General features: G+C 41.8%; 1 protein-coding gene across 6 annotated transcripts; it reads left to right on the forward strand.

The window, feature by feature from the left end:
* Nucleotides 1–1,012: 1,012 nt before the first annotated feature.
* On the forward strand, nt 1,013–24,469 carry LOC111837069 (solute carrier family 2, facilitated glucose transporter member 5-like). Of its 6 annotated transcripts, none has more exons than XM_023798864.2 (12): nt 1,015–1,272; nt 8,424–8,522; nt 11,289–11,449; nt 12,449–12,573; nt 14,889–15,034; nt 15,125–15,257; nt 15,811–15,998; nt 16,175–16,285; nt 17,367–17,468; nt 18,115–18,190; nt 21,572–21,699; nt 23,199–24,469. In XM_023798864.2, exons 1-12 carry the CDS (start codon nt 1,228–1,230, stop codon nt 23,436–23,438), a joined length of 1,554 nt encoding a protein of 517 aa, XP_023654632.1. In that variant the 5' UTR covers nt 1,015–1,227; the 3' UTR covers nt 23,439–24,469. The 6 variants fall into 6 exon arrangements, with proteins under 6 accessions (XP_072559766.1, XP_023654632.1, XP_072559763.1 ...); XM_072703662.1 differs by having other exon boundaries at nt 15,811–15,944; XM_072703663.1 differs by lacking the exon at nt 1,015–1,272 and adding an exon at nt 10,355–10,470.
* The last annotated feature ends 894 nt before the right edge of the window (nt 24,470–25,363 follow it).

Below are 25,363 nucleotides of genomic sequence, written 5' to 3' on the forward strand. Positions count from 1 at the left end.
ACATGCTGTTACATTGCATCCACTCTGGCCATAAGGCCCCCTGTACACGGTTTGCATGGTTAACGTTGCTGCAGACTGACAAGTTGAAATGTTCTTTCCTCTAATTGGTCCAGTACTTCTGCTCTGGCACCATTCTTTGGGTAGACAGGCTGGTCTAATGGTACCTAATCCAGGTTCTCATTACATTGGAATTATTTTGATATTAAATTATCATTCTTTTATTATCTTATGATGATTTAGATTTTATTTGAGCATTTAACCACCTCAAGTTCAGTATTTATTTGTCTATTTATTTTTTTGTTTATCTATCTATCTATCTATCTATCTATCTATCTATCTATCTATCTATCTATCTATTCTTTTCTAAATTCATAAAACATAAATTACTTTTACTTTTATAAATATAGTTGGACCAGTTCCCTAACAAAAAGGTATACACTACTGTAAAGCTCGCCAGTCATTCATGTTATATATCCATATAATGAAACAGAGTGGTCTCCATTAGAAACCACGCTGTGGTCTTGTTTTGAATGTGGGCCCCGGATTGTAACAAATGTAGTTTTTAATTGCAATGTATCTAGTTGTAATGACAGATTTTACCTTTCTGTTTTGTTTTCTCTAGAATTGGGGGGTGTTCCACAAAGTAGAATTTCTCAGTTAGCTGGGTTAACTTAAACGAAGTCAGGATTGTCCAATATGAATGCTCTTTGCCTGAACTCTTATTGGACAATACTGACTTCTAGTTTAAGTTAACCCAGCTAACTAAGAAATTCTACTTTGTGGAACACCCCCAGATGTAGTACTCCAAATACACCATGTGCATTTTTCATCTTCAGTGTTTTGCTTTTTTTGTTCTTCTGGTATTGTTTACTAATAAGCATTGTAACATCCTCTCATAGCCGCCCAAATATTGCCATTTTCGTACACCATAAACAACGAGAACAAGACTTCGCAAATTCACTGAAGCTGCCTGATTTCTGGCTTTTCCTTCCAAATCACATTGCCTGCCCTCATGTGATTAAGCTCGTGTCACACGTTGTTATAACCGGAGCTGATGAATATTACTACCAGGCGCTCAGGAAATGCACGGGAGGCTGTAATGCGTGTCAGTCACGCAGAACCACGCCTGCCACTCGTATGTGCCGCAACAGTATAAAAAGACTTTAAAAATGCACAACTTTCATTTTTTCAACTTCTGTATTGTTTAGGAAAGGCAGTTGGTAGTAAATGGCCGATGAACTACTACTCCAACCTTATGGGAAATGCTCAGGGGTAAGTCGTAAACACGATATAGTTCTTTTCCAGCTTATAAGTTCATTTTATTTTGATTAATTTATATTCATAAAGAATGTGTCATTTGTGATCCATGAAGAGTGCGCAAGCAATGATTGCTGTCGCTATACGAGTTGATTTATTGGTTTATTTGTTCGACTGATGTTTATATTGATGATGGTGTGTTGGTGTTATCGTGCAGTACAATTAATGTTGTATGATGAGCAGTTGTTCCATTCTGATTGTTTTAGGCGATCCAGAGGAGTTCATAATGTAGATTTTTTGTAAGTAATAAGCGCTGTAAAACCAATTAAAGTAGCAATATACACGTTTCAGATGTTATTGTGCGCTTATTTACTGTACATCTCTCTAGTGCGGTATTAATGGAAACACTCAAGGTGTCGAATAACGAGAGTACTTTACACTTTACACTCTCAGAAAAAAGGGTACCAGATTGTACATTTGCTTGTCAATGGGACTGTACCATAAAATTCTGTACCTTTTAAGGTACACAAATGGACTTCCCAAGGTACAAACAACATTAATGTACAAAAATATTCCTCATAGTCCATTTCTGTACCTAAAAGGGTATATATACCTACAGCTACAGGACACAACTGGCAGACCCTTGAGGGTACAGCCCCAGTGACAAGCAAAGGTACAAATTGGTACTCTTTTCTCAGAGTTTACTTACAGCACATCGAAGCTGATAATAGTAAATGAGTTTAGATTAAAAATTTGACAGTGTTTTCACTCCTTAAAGCAAGATAATGTAACTCTTTGTCTAAATGTGTGATCTTGTGCAATGACAATGATAATAATAATTGTAGTAAAGCAATTAATATATTACACTGCCTGAATGTCGTAACGGCTTGCGGGCGAGCGGGGAAGCAAGCGAGCCGAGCCGGGGAGTCAAGCAAACGAGGTTTATTCTGGACGGACTGGGCAGCACAAGCAGAACAGCAACACAACGTCAATGACCGGACTGGGGAATACTGATTAAGAAGCGGACTAAATACACAGGATAGGCAGAAAACAATAGGCAACAGGTGATGACGATCGGGAATCAACATGAGGTAACGAGGTGGGCGTGGCACACACGAGGATCGAACAAGCAGGTCATGACACTGAAAACTCAATATAACTCAATTTATTTGGAAGTCATATTTTCTAACACCACCTTTCATAAGCGTTTCTGTGGAATAGTTCATGTTGGACAGGCTTCCCATTCCAAGGGACGATGACGTCTGCTCATAACTCACTATTTTTGTATTACACATATATTACTACTGTATGTGCCCAATGCCTCCTGGGATAGACTCCAGAAGATGGAGGAGTGGGCATATTTAACCATTAAATTGTCAGGGTCAGCTCCTATTTGTCCCAGTCTTTCCTGTCCCTTCCCCGTTTGGCCAGCAGGTGTCGCTGACCATCCCGTCCCTCCTCTCAGTCTTTGTGTTTTCCTCAGCTGCCTGTCAGCCACATGGCTCAACGTGTCGAGCATGCAGCTACCTGCAAATCCCTTTGCCGCATGTTCAAATCCCACCTCCTGTGTTTGTAGATTTTGTTCCCTTGTGTTTCAATTGAATCAGTTTTCTAGTCCCTGTGTTTTGATTTGTATTCGGTTTTGGTTTTTTGCCCTTGATTGTGTTTTTGCTGGTCTGTTGTCCCCATTGTTAGATTCTGTTTCCTACTTTGTTTCATGCTTTAGTTTATTAGTTTCACCTGTGGCCTGTTTCCCTGGTCTTTGTTAATTAGTCTCACCTGTCCTGTGTTAGTCTCGTTACCCCTTAGTGTTAAGTCCCTGCCTCAGTTCAGTTCCCCAGTGTGGTTCATTGTTTGATCTTTGATGTTGTATGTTGCCCCATTTGTAGTTAGTCTTTGTTTTTCCCCTTTTACTTTTGACCCCTCGTGGCCTGTTTTTGTTTTATAAGTGTTTCTAGTGTTTTTTCTGTTTAATAAATCCCCGTTTGTTCTTCGAGCCGCCAGTGGGTTTTCCACTTCCTGTTACCCGCCTGCACGATACCACGCCCTTGTGCTGGAACCTCTCGAGTCTGTGACATTACATATTTCGTCTGAATGCAAACCGTTTGCCTGCTGCATGTTAGCTAAAATCATATTCTTACAACATTTAAGATCCCCTTTCAAGTCCAGGAAGCCACTGTGATCTTTTTCTCGTATGGATTTTTAGCCGAGCAAGATGTGCAGACCTACAAATGGGTAAAATTAAAGTTATCTGTGATAATGCTGACGAAACAAACTTTGTTCTGATTGTTATACCCGTTTTAAAGATTGCATCTCAAATTTCAACAAAAAAGTTAAGCAGTCATATTTATAACATTCATATTCTTTATGATGATCTATGAATTCTCTGTAAAGAGTGAATCAGACCAGACTATAACACTACGATTGATGCCAGACGCACTTATACCTGGCAGTTTTATGAAGCAATTTTAACCATGACAACCTTAAAGGGGTCCCCCTAACCACTGCTATTCAGTTATGAATTTGCACATCTTCTTACTGCACTGCACCCTCCAGCTTCTAAGCTTTGCCTTTAATCTTTAGGCATATAAATCTAATCTAGACGCATCTGATCCTCTGCACGGTGAAGTGAGGTATGCTACATTAGCTGGAATTATCTGGAAATGAACTGGAAATGCGGCCAGGCTGGGGCATTAGTGACATAGCCTGTTGCAGGCAGTATTGCTCAAAGGATTATGAACATTAAGGAACTTGTTCAGGAGAGTATTTAAGCGGCAATAAAACGTTTTGACTTTCTATGCAAACAGATTAATCTTTGTTCCAGTTATTAAAGATGCAGATCTGGTACCAGGTCACCAGGTCACTGATTGGTTTCTGAGACTGATTTCCAAGCATAAGGGTACTCTTTATTTCCACTGTTTGAAACATCTTTCTGGAGAAGGTCTCTTTACTATCCAGCAATGCTAATTAACACCTAGTTGGCAACATTTCAGCTTAAGATAAACTAGAAGATGCAGTGAAGTCCCACACACACCTGGCAGGATGTCTGTCGCATGGTTTCTCCACAGTGGTTTGGAAAAACACTGGCTGAACGTCATTAAAAATCCATAGAATGAAATTCCATATTCCTGCATAATTGAATAATCGGCTGATGCTGGGAGAGTGTTGTAAGATTGGGGTCTCTGTGAGCTGAATGGTGACCTCTCACGTCTGGATTTCTGGGGTTGGTTTCTGCTTGCATGTTCCTTGTATGTCGATGTGGGTTTCCTTCCACAGTCCAAAATCGTGAGTCACCATCAAAGCCTAACTTGCCTGATTTGGCTCTGAGCGGGTTGCCAGTCAACTCTCTATAGCAGGGCTCTTCAAATCTGGACCTCGATTCCAAATCCAGGCCTTGTTTTCAGTTCTCCCAGGTAGTTAGTTTAATAATTACTGATTCTGATTGGTCAGAGGCTTCACACCTGACTGGAAGGCTGGAAAACCAGCATTGCTCGGACCTCGAAGACCGTGATTTGAATAACCCTGCTCTAGTTACTGTATATATAACCCTAACATAGTTAGCAACTATGCTTTTTGGAAACACAGCTCGGGTTGAAAAGAAGCAAGTGTCATTGTTGCTGTGCTAAATTGTATCACTGTAGTCCTATCTTTGTCAGGACAATCTGACCCCCCCCCCCGCTTTTCTCTGCTTTAAGCTATAGTATTTCATATGCTAATCCTTCGGCGCTGTGCCAGTTGTTGTTGGGCAGATTTTGTGTCTTTAGCAGCCGGTGTCACCAGTACCAGATCAAATGCAGCCCAGAGTCTGCAATTTCTCACCATTTTCAAGCGATTTTCCTTCCCTCATCTTAGGATGCCTTGTTCCTCTATTGGTGAATAGGGGTCCCTTAAAGGGGGAGAGTGAGGATGATTCCTAAAAAATTTGGAACGTTATTTGATTTAGTCTAGGTTAGGGGCCCAGTATGAGATGCTTTCATGGGGCCAAAAATCTCTAGTGGCCCCCCTGTTGGTGAATCTAAACTGCAGCATGTATAGGGTGTGTGTGACCGCTCGTGATTAGCTTATCCAAAGCCTGTACCTTACCCTATTCCCTGTACTGCCCAGCATCTCTGATTGGACAGTCCCTGTTCATGGATATTACTGTAATTCCCATTATGACCAGTGATAAATGTCCTTTCCCCCTATGGACAGCATGCTGTCACAGCCGTTGATGGAAAGGCTACATCTCATTTTATGCATCATGTGTTACAGGCTGCAACTAAAGGAGTAAATGACAAATGATACAGACGCTCGGCTATTGCTCATACAAAAACGGACACATTTTGAGTTTCTGATGAAGGTCATTTAATAGCTAACAACGTCAAAATTCCATACTGCGTTTCTTCAAGAGAGAAAATTCGACAGCTATCCCATGGCTCACACTGAAAGTGTTTGTTTGGTCTGCTTAATTAAAGATTAAAATATCTTTGTAGTCCATAAGTGATTGGAGCTGATGGATGGAGGGATGTGTGTATGGATGGATGGATAATGGAGGTTAATATCTTTCTGTCAAACTTGAAAAATAATCATATGTAGAATTGTACCTAAAACACTTTAGGCAATAGCTGCAGGATGTAAATATATGTCACAAAAGTAGTAACTAATTTCAAGAACAAGCTGTTAGTTTTCTCCGTCTCTATTGACAGAATATTGCAGGCTTCTGAACATCACACTCAGAACCATCCCTGTGGGTTTTCATAGGCTAATCCAGACATAAGAACATAAGAAATTTACAAACGTGAGGAGGCCATTCAGCCCATCAAGCTCGTTTGGGGAGAACTTAACTAATAGCTCAGAGTTGTTAAAATCTTATCTAGGTCTGATTTAAAGGAACCCAGGGTTTTAGCTTGTGCTACACTAGCAGGAAGACTATTCCATACTCTAACTACACGCTGTGTAAAGAAGTGCTTCCTCAAATTCAGTTTAAAATGTTCTCCCGCTAATTTCCACCTATGGCCTTGAGTTTGAGTATTTAAACTAATATTGAAGTAGCCATTTGGCTGAACGAGACCTGTTATAATTTTATATACCTGGATCATGTCCCCCCTTAATCTCCTTTGCTTGAGGCTGAACATATTCAGCTCAGCTAACCTCTCCTCCTAAGACATTCCTCTAAGACCAAGAATCATTCTTATAGCCCTACGTTGCACCTTTTCCAAGGCAGAAATGCCCTTTTGAAGATATGGTGACCAAACCTGCACACAATACTCTAGGTGGGGTCTTACCAAGGAATTGTATAAATGTAACATCACCTCCCTTGACTTCAACTCCACGCACCTAGAGATGTAACCCAACATTCAATTGGCCTTTTTAACTGCTTCCCCACACTGGCGAGAGTGGGACATGGAAGCATCAACATACACACCGAGGTCTTTCTCATAATCCGCTACCTTTATTTCAGTGGAACCCTTAAAATATCTGTACTTTATATTTCTGCTCCCTACATGGATTACTTTACATTTATCTACGTTACATTTCATCTGCCAGGTATCAGCCCAGTCACTAATTAAATCAAGATCCCGATGTAGCCTCTGTGCTGCTAGTTTAGTATCTGCTACACCACCCACCTTGGTGTCGTCTGCAAATTTAACCATGTCCAATCACATGTGTTTCCAATGGATGCTATATTAATTAAGTTAAGCTTCCAAACAGTGTGATCTTTTCTATTGTAAGTCAGTCACCTCTTGCTTTGATAAGACAGTGAATGCAAACCCGCGTCGCGTGTGCTAATGTTGTGCTATTATACTAGTCTTGTTTCCTGTTTAGCACGGAGACGAAGCATTATAGCTTTTACGTCATTAATCAAGCTCTCGGTTTTATGGTTCAGAACCATCAGTCAGGTCCTCCTCTGTATTTCCATTTGTTTTTATGAGAGCATTCACTTCTCACGATATTAGCCAGATCCTATGCGGTAGGCTACCATTAGACCATATACACATTTTGCCTTAATTTATAGCATTGGATGAAGTGTCTGGATTAGTAAGTCTTAATTCAATGCATGTAGATCATATCACAAGTTTTGTGAGTAATGGCACAGGGCTGTGATGTATCTTGCGGCACAAAAGATTTGGACCTTTGACCTTTTGCAGCAAAGATGAATGGCAGCTTAGAGATGTAGCCGACCATGACAGGAGGTATTTATCATAATGTGCCCTGTCCTTAAAATGTTTGGAAAGCCTTCTAATGCTTCGTATAACCTCTCATCCTGCTTACTGTATTTATATTTTACATATAATATAGTGCTGTGTAAAAAAAATCTTAGGCCTCCAAACAAAACTAGCTTTGTTATTTAGGTTGGTGCAGTTGGTGTGCAATTGTGACTTTTATTCATGATGTCTGTCAGTGGAGCTATTTCAAAACCTCCTGTCAAGTCACCCCAGGATTTGCAGCAACCATCAAGTGTACCTCTGTGTTACCATCAGTGCACCTTGTTTGACTGATCAATAGCTAATAAAGTTAACGAACCAATTAAGTTGTTTAACTGAGCCATTTGTACAGTTAAAGAAATATGATGTGAAATACACGCAGAAATAATAAAATAAGTTAAGGTGCCGGTCCATATTTTGTGAATTTGTGAATCAGAGTCTGCATTACAGTAAAAATTTCATATATACATTTAGAGCAGTGAATTCCTTTTAGGTGTTAATACAATTTTACCAGCTAAACATATTCGACATCATACATTATCACTGAGACATGCAGTGTAACTTTAATAATATATACAGTACATGTACATAAATGTCCAGATGTCACAGTACAGCATACAGATTCATTTGATGTTCATATCACACTCCTGCATAGATACAGACAGCTGGGAAATTGAAAGTTAAACTGAATGTTAAATTCTGATGACAGGTAAGCATATACCAGCCTAAATAATAGAGAATGCACCAGTTTCCTCATATTGAGGATAACGAGGGACAGGTGTAGCTAATCGATAACAGCTCCAGTCATCTGGTTCCGACCCCCGCCACCCAGTTGAAAATATTACTGAGAATTATTAATGCTTAATGCTTACGTTGAAGCAGATGTATGTTTGTAAATTCCATATAAAATCACAGGAGAAAGCTATAGGCTCTGAGTCGCTTATGATTGTCAGACCCCTGACGGTGCTGCTGTGCTTACAGCGTCTCACCTCGTCTTTGCTGGCTGTGGCTTTGCTCTCCTCCTTCGGCAGCTCCATGCTCTTCGGCTACAATCTGGCCGTCGTGAACTCACCAGCCAATGTAAGTACTCTCCCAAAGTCCAATTTAGCAGCAACGTAAAAAAGGCAGTAAGATATTTTGCTGAGGTTATTTGAGTCTGAACCATCACTTTCAGATGGAGTGTTTATTTGTATATATTTGTTTTTCATTTGCATGTTTTTTTTACTTATATATCTTGTATTTATAAACACACAGGCACATTTAAAATGTTCATTTTTAATGCAATCAATTCTTTATTTTTTTGTCAACACATTAAAATAGAGCTAAATAGATCTGATTCCTTAATTTCTAGAACAAGAGAAAATCACATCCTCTCATTCACATTAAGGAAGTAAAGCAAGTTGATCTCAAGTGTGAACTGTTTATGTTGAGTGAATATATGTTTCACGAGATTTGATTTATGATGCCATGACAGCAGCAGCAGTTAATCTTACTTGACATATTACGTTTGCTTACACTGGGCTGATAGGCACCGTGCATCATTGGGATATGGTAAGGTTATTTTAGTACAATCTCTACACAACATCGTTTTCTAGTGAGGTCATAGCTCATACTGTAAAAGTCACATCACGTGATGCCGCTTATTTAATTATGTAGGGATATGGAATTTTATTCTATGTATTTTTAATGACGTTCAGCCAGTGTTTCTCCAAACCACTGGGGAGAAACCATGTGACAGACATCCTGCCAGGTGTGTGTGGGACTTCACTGCATCTTCTAGTTTATCTTAAGCTGAACTGTTTCCAGCTAGGTGTTATTTAGCATTTCTGGATAGTAAAGAGACCTTCCACAGAAGGATGTTTGAAATAGTGGAAAGAACGAGTGCCCTTATGCTTGGAAATCACTCTCCGATATACTGAGACGTGGCACGCTCTCTTACAGTCCAACAGTCAACAAATAGGCACACAAGACAATCACAACTAAATGAACAGTGTGGAACTCTACAGGGTCAGAGTAAATGTCTGCTCTTTGATTGAACTGGTCGTCCATGGAGGAAATGAGCAGGAGAGCCAACCACGGTGTCCTGAATAACAATCAGGCTTGTTGTTGCTGAAGAAAAAAATCCAAGGAATGTCCTGGTGATATTTAACTTCTTGCCAGTAAGTCACACGGTTTGAAGTGTTAGAAGAAGCCCTGGAAGACAGAGTAGACATTGTTCAGTCCATTCAGTTCAACCTCGAGAACTCGGATTGATAACTTATTACTGGCAACACGTCGATCCCCTCCTTGAACAAATAGGAAATAGAAATGTATGAAAATTCCGAGGCAGTCAGATCTAATTTGTTCTTCACCTGGAAATGCTGAAGGGGTAAAAGTCACATGGTAAAAGTCACATGCACAAGGAGTAAAAGTCACATGGGAAGACTGGAAGAAGTCACATGACCTGTGGTTTTCCTCTGGACCGTATCTTTTGCTATTTTCATGCAAACAGAACAATGAATCAATTTAAATGAGTAAAAAGTATAAAAAAAATTAGAAGTGATTTATGAAGCTTTTAAAGGGTAGCTTTTTGGAATTGGCATGTTATTTTAGGAACTGAAACACTATGTTTAGCTTAGAAAAAGACAATGTGTCTTCAATGTGACTTTGTAATAATATACTTGATCTGATGGTGAGATTTTGTCCTGAGACAGCTGTGTTTTTTATGACTTATATTAGTGCTGGATTGTTCCATGAATAAATGTAGAAAATCATTTGCCTCTATTTCAAATTTGTCACAACAGCAGGACTAAGTGAAAGCAAAGAACTTCATTAAGGAGCACGGTGCACTGTCAGTCCAAAGGGCATACCCAAAAACTGCAAACACCCGCGTTGCCTGGTTTTTTGCCTGTCAGTTCTGTCCTCTTTAGCAGGCAAGCCTCTGAGTACTCAGCGCTGACAGGGTATGTGGCCAAGTGGGCTGAGTCGCCCCCAAGATACTACATGCAAATGGGTCAGGGGACAAGTCAAGGTCACAGAACTCTGCAAGGTCAGAGAATCGGCAAACAGGAACACATAAAGTAAAACTAGAAATCAAAGAATGAATCAAAGATCAGAACGAGAAAAAAATGTAACAAATTAATATTAAAAGAAACAGATAATTAGGAGACTAGAAACAGATTCAAAAACTGATTAAACCAGACCCAGAGACAGACCACCCAGACTAAGTATGAAAAACCAAGCCAATGGACATTGATCAGAAGAAGGTTAAATATATCGATTGCTGTGTGTGTGTGGACGAATAGGCATTAGGATAATCTGGAGCTGGGAGTGGCTATGAAGAATGATCACACCTAGGGGCACCACTAGGGATTTTGGGCCCCAGGAAAGCTTATCACATTGGGCCCCAGACCAATCATGTGCCAATTTTTTTAGGGCGACCTTTCACTCAGTGGCCCTTAGAATCGTCCTAACTTCCCCCCTTTTACTGACCACACCTGTAACTAGCGTACTGCATTCAGGACCGGGTGGAGCAAAAACTCATAGCCAAAAATTTAATTTTTGCGGGGTCAGGCAACTCAGTAGATTTCTCTCAGTAGATTTTGCCGACTAAAGGGGTCCCTTAGTAGATTTCAGCTATTTTGGGGGCTTTTTGCCAGCAGGGAGGGGGCTGAAGTTCATTTCAAGGGGGCTTCATACTCATAATTTTAGCACCTAGATACATGCAAGAAGTTTTTAAATTGTTTTTAAATTGTAAAGATTTATAATGTCTAGTGAGGTTTCATTTCACTTTTACATGAGAAAGTGTCAGTATTCTAATTCTTGCTGGCACTACAGTATGTTGTTATTAACATTTTCCCAAACTAGTACATCAAGGACTTCTACAATCGCACCATCGTGAGCCGAGGCGGCACAGGAGTGAGCGAGGAGACCCTCACGCTCATGTACTCCATCACCGTGTCTGTGTTTGCCATCGGGGGTCTCCTGGGATCTCTGCTGGTTGGCATGTTGGTCTCCAAATATGGAAGGTAAAGCAATGCTGTTGTAGATCCCTGTATCAGCATCTCAGGTTCACATTTGAGGTAAAATCCCTGTTTTTTTTTGTTTTTTTTTAATGGTTTTCCAAATAGCATAGGTTCTGATAGGACTCGATGACATTAGGACTTCTGGTGTTCTATTTTTAAAAAAGTTGAAAGAATGAAAGTAAAGGCACTCTCCTGGTTAAGAACATCCAACTTACGGACAACTCATACTTACCAACAGGCTACCATAAAGCTTATTATGCTAAAAGTTGGGGTTAAATAGAATGGTTCGTAAAAATGAACGCATGCACTTTTTTGGGAGGCTTGTGAAAACATTGTGCAGCATCAGCGATTCGTCAGCTTGAGGTACAGTACAGTACCATATGTATAAATGAAATGCGTTCATTATATAATCTGGTGTACTTCTTCCAGCTAACATACAAATTCGACTTAAAGACAGACTTAGGTAACAGATCTTGTTTGTTACCTGGGGACTCCTGTAGTATTATGTATTATATAATGTATAATAATAGATAAAGTTTAAAAAAATAATAATTGCACATGCCTGTGTATCTCCTACATCCTAAATGGGAAATTATATACATTTATTTATTGTGTGTGTATGTATGTATGTATGTGTGTGTATATAATATGAAATACTGTGTGTGTGCACGAGTGTGTTGAAATGAATATAAGTGATATAATATTTGTAATGTACAAATTATTTGGTAATAATTATTAAATTATTCCACAGCTTAATGTTATTGCATATGAGGTGAGTATGATGCGAAACAAATCAAATGTGATAGTAAAGTTTACTTCCCCTTGGGATTTATTAGCTGACAGGATGCTCCATCGAGTTTTGGTAGTCTTACATATTGATTTAGTCATGGAAAGTCAATCCCCTACATTTTTACATTAAAGCCGGGCTCATCCTGACAATAAAGCACCTCAGATTAATAGAGTGTGGCCTGTTTATGACTGCAGACTCTGTGTGTTTTGCAGGAAAGGGACTCTGGTGAACTCGACAGTGCTGGTCTTTCTTGGTGGAACGCTGATGGGCTGTAGCAAGATATGTAGCTCACCAGAAATGATCATCGTTGGCCGCTTCATTACCGGAATACACTCAGGTTCAGTCACATGACCCCTAGATGGGACTTAATAGACCAGTGATCACTGATAACTCACGGAAGTGTCTAGAAAATTGCTTCATGCTTCACCTTCATGCTGTTGGCAACCAAGCAGCGGGTGTTACATGTGTGATATTTTTCCAGACATATGTTTCTGAAGTACACAATCAGAAAAACAAAAAAGCACATATTTTGCACTATACTCAAGTGTAACTTTCTTTTAACATTGTAGTATTTGAGCCAATATACCAAATTAAACTACTTTCATCATCATCACCATTTTCCCTCCCCAGAATACAGGGTGTCCATAAAGTCTCCATTACAATTTCAAAAAAATGTATTACAAAGGCAATTGATGAGATATCCTCACCAGATTTGTTCTATGTACTCAGTGGTTATCAAAGTTTTTAATCACATTGCAAACAAAGGTACAGGACATCACTAATCTAAAGCAGGGGATCACTGATGCCATTGTCACCATTGCTGAGGGTATGCTACAGCGAACATGGCAAGGAATCGAGTACCGTCCTGATGTGCTTCGTGCAATTAATGGTGCCCATATAGAGGTGTATTTAATGAGGCAAAAAACCCTTAAATATATGCGTCTCATTTTGTAATATTTTCCACATATCTCTCTTTTCATTTGCCTTTGTAATAAATGTTTGAAATTGTAAAGAGACTTTATGGACACCCTGTATAATCCTGTCCTGAGTTTTTTTCTTGGTGCTCCTCCCTTGTGGGATATACCTGTCGAGGTGGAAAGTTCAGGTCCAAAAAGTCAAAATTTTGTTTCTACCAACCAGATGAGTATAAAGATTCACAGTCACAGAGTATTCAAGTGGTTGGATGAAGCAAAACCTTGTTCTGGATTTTTACTTTCTGGACCTGACATTTCCACCTCTGTGTGCCGGAGTAGCTCCACTGGGAGCCATCCAGGTGGAATCCTTATAAGATGTCCAAACCACCTCCCCATCTGCAGGAGCAGTGGCTCTATTTCAACCCCCACCCCAGATCTCTGAACTTCTCACCCTGTCACAGACACTGAGTCCAGCAACCCTGAGGAGAAACCTCATTTCAGCTGCTAGTACTTGCGACCTTGTTCTTTCGGTCATTACCCACAGATCATGACCAAAGGTGAGAACAGGGACATAGACTGACTGCTAAACGGCGAGTCTCACCTTATAACTTAACTCCCACTTCAACAAAATGGCCGTCTTCCATGCCCTGGAAACTGCAGTTCCCGAACCGATCCGCCCGTCAATCTCCTGTTCCCTATTACTATCTAGACCTCAAGGTACTTCAGTGCCTTCACTGATGGCGGACCCTCCCCCTCATCTGAAAGGAGCGATACACTCTTTTCCTAGAGAGTATCATGGCCTTGGATTATGAGGTGCTGATTATCATCTCTGATGCTTCACGCTTGGCAACAAGTCATTCAAGTGAGTGTCAGAGGTCCTGGTCAGAAGAGGTCAGAGGCTCATCTTCAAAATTAGCATCGATAAATCTTCCAGCCCTCCCCCCTAGATGCCCATTCTGACACGGGTACCTGATCCAAGAAAATTACACACATGAGCAGAAACAACATGCACCCTAGATAGAGGATGGCACCCACCATAAGAAGTGAGAGAGAGGGTTTGTCCTCCAGGTTAAGAAATTTCTTAAGTTTTTTTTTTCCCACCACTCAACAATCAGCTAGCACCCCCCGGCCGCAAAACGATACCGACAAAGTTTCCCCTCCCCCTCCTGAGGCACAGAGCATCTTTGGGTGCTTAATGCCTAATTCAGTCTAATTCATCTGGGCCACCAAGTGGTCATCAACGGCCACTACTTCTTGGTACACCTCACTAGGGGTCGTTCTTAGATTATAGTTTGTCTGGCCTCTCCCTGTCACGCCCAGCTCCATACGATCCTTGTGTGTGCCACGCCCCCTCATTACCTCATGTCAATTCCTGGTTGTGATCACCTGTGTCCTGTTATTTCTGGCTAGTCTTGTGTATTTAGTCCACATCTGAGTACGTCTCGTATTGTAGTGTCAGTGGATGTTCATGCCTGTATACCCTCCGTTACGAATAAACCCTGTTTGTCCGTCTTCACGGCTCCGCTCGCCTGCTTTCCGGCTCGCCTGCCCCGCAATCGTGACGCTCCCCATAGGCCTATTCACCAAGGGATGCTCTACCAGAATCTCAGGATCCAGATGACATTGCTCTGTGGATTATTAGTTCTGTGCAAATTCTGTATCTGGCTCCATGTCTCTTGACTGGAGTCACAGCAGGAAGGACTGAGGGATCAGCTGCTTTTTTCCCCATCCATCGCAGGAATTTCTCTGAGTGTGGTGCCCATGTTTCTGGGTGAGATTGCCCCAAAGAACCTGCGTGGCTTCATTGGACTCATGCCCAGCATTTTCATCTGTGTTGGGGTCTTCATTTCCCAGATCCTGGGACTCCATGAAATGCTAGGGAAGGTATGGAGAAAGTGACCCCGTGGGTTTTGGTGTGGGGGGTGGGTTCTGCTAACAGGATTGCAGGCTACAGATGGCTGCGTATGCCCCCAGGAGGAAGACTGGCCCCTGTTCATGTCTCTGGTGGTCGTTCCCACCTTCATTCAGCTGACGCTGCTGCCCTGGTTCCCAGAGAGCCCGCGGTACTTGCTGATGGAGAAACGTGACATCCATGCCACTATCGCAGGTGAAACACATTGGTGCAAAGGGGGAGAAATTCACCAGAACAGATTCGAATAAATATATTTTTCTGGTGTGCACTAAAAAAAAAAGAAAAAGAAAAAAGTATCGGTCAGCAGAGTAGATCCAACATTGGCTAATTTAAAGTTTGTAGTTTATAACTGTAACTTTCTGTGGTAGTACTTTACTGCTTGAAAGTTACGGAAGCAATTCAGGTTCAGTGCTAAGAGTAGTCCAGTATTTCCCCTGCCTATTATACCTGCTGCTGATCCTGAAATTGTAACAGAGATACTCTGTGAAAGATTTTCTTCATTACAGCTAAAATTTCTTCCATTGTATTTGGTGGTAATTATATGCTTATCCTGACTGCTTACAATAGGTCTCCCTCCATGAACATAAACCTGCAAAGGGCTAATACTCACACAGTAAAGACGACCGTACTATGGACACCAGTAGCACACTTAAGACCCTCAGACTACATGTCCCATGATGCTCAGCGGAGGCCCCGGAAATCTATAATGATAATCATTAAAGCCGACTGGCTGTGTCGCCTCCTACAGCACTGAAGTGGTACCGCGGCAGGTGTAACATCCAGTCGGAGATCGAGGAGATGCAGGAGGAGCAGCGATCCCTTTCTTTGGTGGACACGGTGTCCGTGAAGCAGCTGTTGCAGGACGTCACTGTGCGCTGGCAGGTTGTGTCCGTCGTGGTCATCAACATTGGCATGCAGCTGTCCGGCATCGACGCGGTGAGGGTTGTGTCTGAAAACAGGCAACCATCCAGTCTTGCTCTATTTGTGTGTCCTTCGTAATAACGAAATATTTTTAGGTGTTATCGCCTTGCTTGAGTGTACCCATCCTAGCTGTTCTGTGGCCCAGAGTTAGTCGCATGTTCAGTTCCGAATAAAACCACACTTTGATTTAGATCTGGTTCTACACCAACGCCATTTTCGAGAACGCTGGAATCCCCATCCCGCAAATCCAGTACACCACTGTCGCAACTGGAGCTATTGAGGTCATCGCAGGCCTTATAGGGGTAAGTAGCTACAACATTAAACGTTCCGTGTATCATTTATGTATAGCACAGTAGTCATTGCGTTTTTGGAGGAGTTTTGATCATCATGGAAAACAATCACACAAGAATCCTCACGGCCGTCACTGACACATGAAACACGTCCCTGCCCTGTTACAGCCAGCTTCTGTACTTGAGGCAAGAAATGAAGGTGGCCCCCTTTTGTGAAAATAATCCCCATAGCCCCTTTAATGTCCGCCTGTATTAACGCTCCTGCAAAGACAACACCCCAAGAAGGTGGCCCCAATCTGGGCCATTAATTCATGCTGCTTTGAGGATAGCTATTGGATAGCCAAGACCGAAATTTATCAGTTAGCCGCATGCTGTATTTAGGTCAGCTCCCTCCTACTAAGGAGGGTCAGGTCAGTGTCTGGAGCGAGCGAATGCTAAAGGGCGCTAAGGTAGCTAATTTTTATTCTTTACAACAATCCTCGGCTCGCCCCTTTTCCATGTCAGCTTAGGTTTACTTTGCTTTTCGTCTTCGCCGGTACAATTTTCCGGGCCCGGCTCGGTCTGATCTACAAGTTACCCCAGTGCTATTTCTAATATACCAGATACCGCAGACTATCTGGGAGAATTATGTTTCTTGTTTCAACCTCTCGGCTCCCCGAGCACAGCCCTCACACATAATGGAGGACCGGCCTTCGCTTCCCCAGCCACACATGCGGCGACTCGTGTTTCTTGGCCAGGATTTAGTGTTGCAGCAAAAGCGGATGGAGGCGCCAGCCCACTGTTAGTCATAAGAGCTCATTGCTGTCAATGTCAATTGGCCCTCAGTGGGGAGGTAAATTGCACCCAAAGGAAGTCTGGAGATTATGAGGTTATGAAATTACAGTGATTGTCTGGAGGTTATAAAATTACAGCGATACATTCTGCTGTCATCTCCCCTCTTTTTTTAAGTCATCACATTTCATTTTTATAATTTTAATGCCATTTTGGAAAGCGAAGCCGGCCTGTCTCGTCGTGGCTCTCCTTCCGAGCGCTTTGAGGACCTGGCAGGGACCCGAGGGCTGCCTAAAGTGACCCTCTCCGCTTCCCCCTCCAGTGCTTCACCATCGAGAGGGTGGGCCGGCGGCCGCTGATGATTGGCGGTTTTGGCTTCATGGGCGTGTGCTGTGCCGGGATCACGCTCTCGCTCATTTTGCAGGTGTGTGTGTCCGTTCTCCCCCTGTCCGTTCTCCTTCATGCCTCGCTCGAGCAGAAAGCTTAGGCACAACGATACTTTGCATTGTTGTCACCCCAGACCTATACAGATACATGATAATGCATATTCATATTAAGGGGTGCTGCTGGAAATTTTGGGGCCCCAATCCACACCAATCCAATTATGTTACAAATCTCTGGGAGCCTTGAAATCACCCAACATTTGCTCCCCTTAAAGCACCCCTGTTCATACTCTGACCAATGCAGGGGTCCCTGCACTTTATAGGGGCCCTTGAATACATATAATTACATGTAAAATTGGAGAAGGGTCCCAAGGTGACATTTTGTTGGGGGGGGGGGGGGGGGGGGCACAAATTCTGTTTTTGATTTTAGGAAATAACTGATCTTTTCTTGTGCAAGGCATGACAGTTTACTTTTTTTTTACTGGGTTGCTTTTTTAACCTTCGGCATAAAATGCTAATTAGATGTGTACATGTTTTCATCCACGGCGCACTCGTGGTTAATTCAATTGTGAGGATTAATGAACGTGTCTGTGTATTATCAATTACTGTGGTCCCTCATAACTCACGAGTAAAATGTAAGTCTTGTCGATTTAAGCCGGGCACCATGATCGCGTTTTCTGATTATAGGTTCACGTGTCCTTCATGCGGTACGTCAGTGTGGTCTGCGTGGTTGGCATCATCGCAGGCTTCTGCATAGGTCCAGGTAAATCTGCTTTTATAGTTGTAACCATGTATTACAGTAAATCTCTCAGCGGCTTCTTCCCATAGTGTCCATGAAATATTTATTAACCGAAGCAATTCGTAGGATTGTACAACCTCCGTGTCATTCCTAAAATTAATTAAAATAATGAATTTTATGGAGCTAAAATTCCAAAATAACTAAACTGCTTTGTGTGTGTATTCTGTCCCCTGCAGGTAAATGTGTCCTTTTTTCAGGTCAGCTGGTTTTTGCTCATAAGCAGGGCTCTTACTGTACAACCTTTTCCCCTTGATTATCAAAGTGGGTGGTGATGATAATCAATTACCATTAATTATGTCCGGCCCTTCGGAGTACCCCGTCTCTGTCCTACACTGTGAAACAGGGAAAGGGTGACCTCTGCAGGTGGACTTGTGAAATTGTTGACTCCTCTCCTCTGTTTTATAGATACATTAAGTTTGAACACAGGTTAGGGAGAAAAACGCGCGTTCCACTACTCTGTGCACTGTCAGTGTAGGTAATTACTGCATATACTAGCTTTTCAGTTACAAACAGCATCTACGAATAATAAATGTTACTCATTTATATAATGCATTACGCTTGAGTTTGGTCACATTTGCAGGAGTTAATAGTCAATCCTTAGAAAACTAATACTCTCATACGAATACCAGAGTAAACTAGCGCCCCCAGTAGGGAACTGAGATAACTACACATGATACAGGGTCTTACAGGGTTTTATTGTGGAGCAGTACTATAATCCACGCCCAAGATGGTAATAATCACATGAATAGGAAAACGATTCAAGTATTTACATAAGAAGCATTATTTATCAAGTATTTAATAACACAAGAAGTATTTAACTGCTAATTCCTGCACTATGTGGCAAAAAGTCATGAGAAACACAGCGGAGGATATCTCCCTGAGAGAATGATGAATGAACAGTGCAGCGGAGTACACAATTGTTGCACTATTCAGCCCTCCGACGGATCTATAATTCATTCCCGGCTCAGATTTTTCTGACGTTGTAATTATGTCTTTAATTACGATTTTTATGGCTCATTGTTCATAAACAATGATGAATGTGGCTTTTTAGGAGAAAATCCTGCGTGAACGATGAATTACAGCTCGGACCCCTTATCAGTCTGACTGCGTTAAGCCTCCGTCTGCAATTACGACGTGCAAATAATGAAATCTGCGCCCCGCATCCTTATGAATTCACTTCACCGGGCGGAGGACCTCGCCAGTGCGTATTTCTCACGTGTAACCAAAAGGGATTAGGAAGCTGCAGAGCCCTCCTGCTGTTTTAACATATTAAACCACTAAAGATTTATAACGCCATTTGGTCTATCCCCCTCACTACTGTACCATAACCTAATATTGTACGTTTTAAGGAGGTTTCTTAATGCCTTTTTGCATTATTCTTATGCAATATGCAACATGTCGCTGATAACGTATGAGTCGTATAAAACTAAAACGACTGTGCTCACATGTCCGAACTGCGGCGCAAAGCTAGGGTCAACACACCGGGCTCAAATGGATGGGAAAGTGGCATATCCAGCCGCTTTCGACAACTGCTGGCGCGGAGTAGGAGCGAGGTGATCCGGAGAGAGGAGGGAGTACAGCCTGACTAGGGATAGAATGCCAACTCCATATGACAGCATTTCTTAAGCATTTCTTCTTTGGGGGGGTGGGGGATGGGGACATCTGACAGCCAATTGAGCACTAAAATGATTCATATGGGATTGTGTGAACTTGTCGGTAACACTTTACTGGAGGGGGCACAAATAGTCCAGTAGTACACTCTTAGTTAATGTATTAATTAGCCAGACACTAAGTGCTAGTTACCTACTGATCCCATGTTTCATCATTAATCAGTCGTAAGGGTTTGTGAATTTCATGCAGTTACTATAACTGTTCATGATTTGTACTTGAGTAGTTACTAGGTTACTTGTGCCCTCTCAAGTAAAGTGTTACCAACTTACCAACTCATATGAGTGATACACACACACACACACACATGTAGGGTATACATATCCTTATGGGGACCGCTCATTCATTTCAATGGGAAAAATGCTAACGCTAACTATGACAACCTTAACCCCTACCCTGCCCTAACCATAACCATAAGTAACCTAACAAAATACAAGAGTTTTTGCATTTTTAGTTTTTTCATAGCAGTCAAACCGGTCCCCATAAGGGGAAAAAAAACTGATATTTATCACGTTATGGGGACATTATGTCCTCATAAGGATAGGTAAACCCGCTCTCACACACACACACACACACACACACACACACACACACACAGATATATATAAATGCTAAAAAGCTGCCAGACTGAAACCTCGCACTTCCGGTACACCTTCTCCGCGCCTGTCTGGGACAGTTACCAGGAAAGACACACAAACACAAGTCTCCCATCCAGCTGAACATCATGTCTGTTTTCTCTGGGAATGAAACATGTAGTCAGAGAGAAATCAAGTGCCAGGGATGGACTGCAACTGGTGACCCTGGAGTGTTGTGGCAGTAAACTTGCTCTGAGCCAGTGGGCCAACGTGAGTAACAGTAAGACAGCATGAGGCAGAGCAGTGTCTCCCAATCCGGTCCTTGGGAACCCACAGATGGTCCATGTTTTTGCTTCCTCCCAGCTCCCAGTAAAACATGGACTGTCTGTGTGTCCCCACGGACCGGATTGGGAAACACTGATGTAGAAGACAGTGGGTTTTGGATATCTTCCTGAGAAAAGAAGTCTAGGCTCTTCAGTCTCCACGGTGTTCCCCATCTAAATGGAAGTACATGTTTTTATACATTTTACATTTACAGCATTTAGTGGACACTCTTATCCAGAGCGACTTACATTTTTCTAAATTCAGGGACAGTTGGGGTTAAGGGTCTTGCTCAGGGACCTAATGATGGTAGTGCCAGAGGTGGGACTCGAACCTGCGACCTCAGATGTATAGATATGATGGGAAATAAAAGAAGCATAAATTTTTATTAAAGATTCAAGATTAAGTTCCAAAATTCCTTTATTTGTCACGTACATCGTTATACAGGTACAACATGTAGTGAAATGTACACCTGGTCGCTCCAAAGATAGATATAGAAAATACAGAAATACATATACTGAAAATGTGGAAGGTATAGAAGGTATACAACGTGCATATGTTTAAGCTGTAAAAGCTACACTGTCGCTATTGAGGCCTGGAGATCATCGGACAGCCGTCCTAATAAATTTAAAGGCCTCCGCCCGCAGCTCGTCTAGACCTAAAACTGTAAGCTGACCTCGGCAGGAAGTGCATTGTATCTTCGGACGTGTACCCGTACCTGCAAAGTGCACGTCCTACAGAGGGGGAGGTGTGAGAAGGTGTGCGTCTCGTCCCCGTGCAGCCGGCGTGACGTTCCTGATGACGGCCGAGCTCTTCAGGCAGTCCCACCGACCCGCCGCCTATATGGTGGGCGGCTCTCTCAACTGGGTATCCAACTTCACGGTCGGCTTTGTCTTCCCCTTCCTGCAGGTGAGGGCATTCCTCTGTTCTCTGGCTGTTAGCCTCAGCGCTCGGGGACTTCTCTTTAGAACGTGTTCAGTTCTTTGTCCATCTGTGCGCTGTAGCCTTGGGTCAGGATTACACTGCAGTTTTTTTCTTCCCGGGCTGCCTAATCATAGAGTAAGGAGGTTCCTTGTACTCAGTCAAGTGCAATCTGTTCCTTAGAAGGTCACTAAAGCTATGCGTTGGGAGGATGTCACTGGAAATGATCATATGAGCATGAGATTTAGATTTCTGTACCATTAATAAAAGATGCAGGTTTAAACTATCAAAGAAAAGTATAAAATGTATTCTAGTGTCACCAATTTTGATGTTTGTTGCTCGTCTATGACCCTTATTGCAGCCTCTCCCCGGGTTACGATGGGGTCATGTTCCGATAATGCAATTTAGTACAGTTCACCTAACCTAACAAACATCATAGCCTAGCCTGCCTTTAAACATGCTTAGAACACTTATATTAGTAATATATTTTGCCCAACTGTAAGTTTGCTAACACAAAACCTGCTTTTATAATGAACTGTTAAATATCTTATGTATTTTATTGAATAATGTACTGAAAGTAACCATCATAAAGTCAAGGTTTTGTAACACGGATCATCGTAACCTGGGCGTGTCTACGTAGTAATATGGTAATCGACGGTTTTTTGTGGTACCAGCAGTTTTGGATCAACACTAGATAACTTGGTCTGTTGTGGTAAGTTGGTTCATTTCCAGAACAAATGGGGTCTCGTTACCGAAGACGGTCTTATTTTTATGATCTCAGCTTAAATACGCTTATAATTATCCTTGTTTTGCAAGCCACACAGGTAAACTCAGGAAACCATGCAGTGATCATCAGAGAATACCTTACTACCAAATAGAAAGAATGCAGTTTGTATTTTATTGAAATATACTTAATTTCATTTTCTTTATTGTCATTTAAAATTTATTGAGTTCAGTTCAAACACATTTATTTTTTATAGAGCAACCTCAACTGCCTTAAAAAGGATGTGCATTATTAAAAACCTTAACTGCAAGTGGACCTGAAACTGTCAAACTTATTAACCACATTACATTATAAAATACAAAAAAAAGCTGGAAGATTAGAGAGGACATAAAACCTTTCATGGTCCAAGCACACATGGCTGACCTTAGCTCACCTTGGGTAGGCTGACCTGATGCACCTTAAGACCAATAAGATTTTATCTTCCTTTATTAGATAATTTAGCTGAATAAAACATTTGATCTACCGACAATCGATTAAAAAAATACTTGAATTTAGAGATGATTCAGCAAACTCCTAATTTCTTCTATGACTTCTGTTATTACTTGCTTTAGAAATATTTTCTCCTTAATAGCGTATATATGGAGTACTTCCTAATTATGGGTGTGTTTTAAATGTTCCCCGTTGAAGTGTAGCTTAGTCAAAAGTGCCAAGGCTAAAAAAAGTGTGGCTTGACTAACGGGAAGTCGGGGTTCCTCATGGACAGATGACTGTGGGGGCCTTCTGCTATCTGCTCTTCTCTGGGATCTGTGCACTGGTGGCCGTCTACGTGTTCCTCATCATCCCGGAGACCAGGAACAAGACCTTTGTGGAGATCAGCCAGATGTTTGCCGCCAGGAACGGCGTCTTGGACAGCCAACCTGTCGGCGACACGGGCCAGCTGAAGATGGTGGCTTTGAACGGCTACGGCACGGTGGGGAGTCGAAGCAGCGTTCTTGGTGACTAGGGGGGCACAAAAAGAAGAGGATGGAAGATTGTGGTGGGGACCGACTATCATGAAAGGATGTATATGGACAGGACGGATCTGAATGGTTTCGTGTCCATCTGCAATCATCTGGTCACCTGCCTTTTCAGACTTGACTTTTCCATTTCAGTGATGGATGTTGCCTTTGCGGAAGCTGGAACACTGTTTTCAAACATCCCTGAACCAGGCTAGTCTGACCTCCATGACGGTTTATTCTGTAGAATAACTGTAGTACAACCCATGCATTATGAACCAAGGGTATTTCCGGACTCACTGTTTCAAATAATATGTGCTGTAAGATAATATACTGCCATGTCTCTGTAAGAGAGTCTTCTGTCCAATACCAGTGTGAATATTCAAGGCTCCTACTACACGCCTTAACTATAATTATAATCTTTTTAGAGGGAAATCCTATAATTCTGAAAATAATTTAGCGTTAAATTTTGTATGTTCATCCATTTGGATTTAAATGCACTAAGGGCTGTTTATAAAAAAATGTCTTAAACTTATTTAAGATTAATCTGAATGTGATAAGTAGTTTCTTTGCATGCGTGCGTGTGTGTGCATGTATGTACCCCATAAAGATATGTTTACCCGACATGTGGGTGTGTGTGTGTGAGAGAGAGAGAGAGAGAGAGAGAGAGAGTGTGTGTGTCAGTGGATCTGATACGTGAGGGGTGTCCCATTCACAAGCGACAGCCCTTCAGGGAATCCTTGCCTTTCATTTTCTTTCACAGGGGAGAGCACTCCTATCGCATTTAGCCCTTCATCACAATTACTTCTGCAAAATCATCTTTCAGATGCATTTATTTTCCCATCTATCCGGCCGTCGCTTCCCCAGTCCCCCCCCGCCTGGGTGACAGTCCTGGTGAATGTAGTTATGCTTACTGTAATTGCCAATTAAAAGGGGAGTCCCGCCCAAATTCGATCACCTCAGATGTTGGTCAGCAGATTTACTGCCACCAGCACTTATTTGGGTTTTGTGAGGCATTAAATAAAAATCTTTAAATTGAGTTACGAATGGCCTTGTGAACATTTCACTAGCATTTTCACAATTCCCAGCGAGCACTTCAACATGGATTATCTCACCGTGGCACTACAGATACATGAGAATGTGACTATTAGAAATCAGACATCAGAACAGAAAGACCCCATTTCTTCAGTAAAAAAGCACATCTGTGTGTATACATACACTAGTAGCCAAAATTGTGGAAACACATAGCATTTTTGGCATTACGCTTTAAAAATTACTACACAAATATTGGTGGTAGTGTTTCTAAACAATCAAAGACTGTTAGAAATATCATATGATGCATGATTAAATAAGTAATTGGAGGAACTAGAATAAAAATTGGAAGTGTTTCCACAATTTTGGCCACTAGTGTGTGTGTGTGTGTGTGTGTGTGTGTGTGTTTGAAGACCAAATTGTCCCCAAAGTGTAGTAAAACCTGAAATTTCCCTACTTTTGGGGACATAATGAAAATATTTAAAATTTTTGGGGTTCCCGGCCCCAAAAAATTACACCTAAATATTTTTTTTTTTTTAGCATTTAAACACAAAATGAATCGGATAAAACAAGAAGAGCATATACTGTACTAAACACATCTAAGCACATTTATCAAAAAAGTAATTTGTAAAGTAAGAAAATAAATGTATCCAAGCAATGTGTAAAGTTAAAAAAAAAACGTGTCCTGCCCCGATCGTCCGCTCCTTCCGTGTGCCACGCCCCCTCGTTAACCCCGTGTGGGATCCCTGTGTGATCAGCTGTTTATGGTTATCATTAGTCCTCTATTTCCTCTGCGTTTCAGTTTGCTCCCCCAGTCCGGTCATTGTATTGTCCGTCTGCGTTTTGCCTGCCTTACCTGTAATTAAACCCTGTATTCCCCGATACCCTGACCTCTGCGCCT

This window comes from Paramormyrops kingsleyae, chromosome 20 (genome assembly GCF_048594095.1).
Source record: "Paramormyrops kingsleyae isolate MSU_618 chromosome 20, PKINGS_0.4, whole genome shotgun sequence".
Classification (NCBI taxonomy): domain Eukaryota; kingdom Metazoa; phylum Chordata; class Actinopteri; order Osteoglossiformes; family Mormyridae; genus Paramormyrops; species Paramormyrops kingsleyae.

Bases quoted from the DNA above. Each gene is read 5' to 3' on its own strand.
- LOC111837069 (XM_023798864.2), top strand. From the start codon at position 1,228: ATGGCCGATGAACTACTACTCCAACCTTATGGGAAATGCTCAGGG. The intron at 11,450-12,448 runs GTAAAGCAATGC...TGTGTTTTGCAG, and splicing joins TTGGTCTCCAAATATGGAAG to GAAAGGGACTCTGGTGAACT. The intron at 17,469-18,114 runs GTGTGTGTGTCC...TTCTGATTATAG, and splicing joins CGCTCTCGCTCATTTTGCAG to GTTCACGTGTCCTTCATGCG.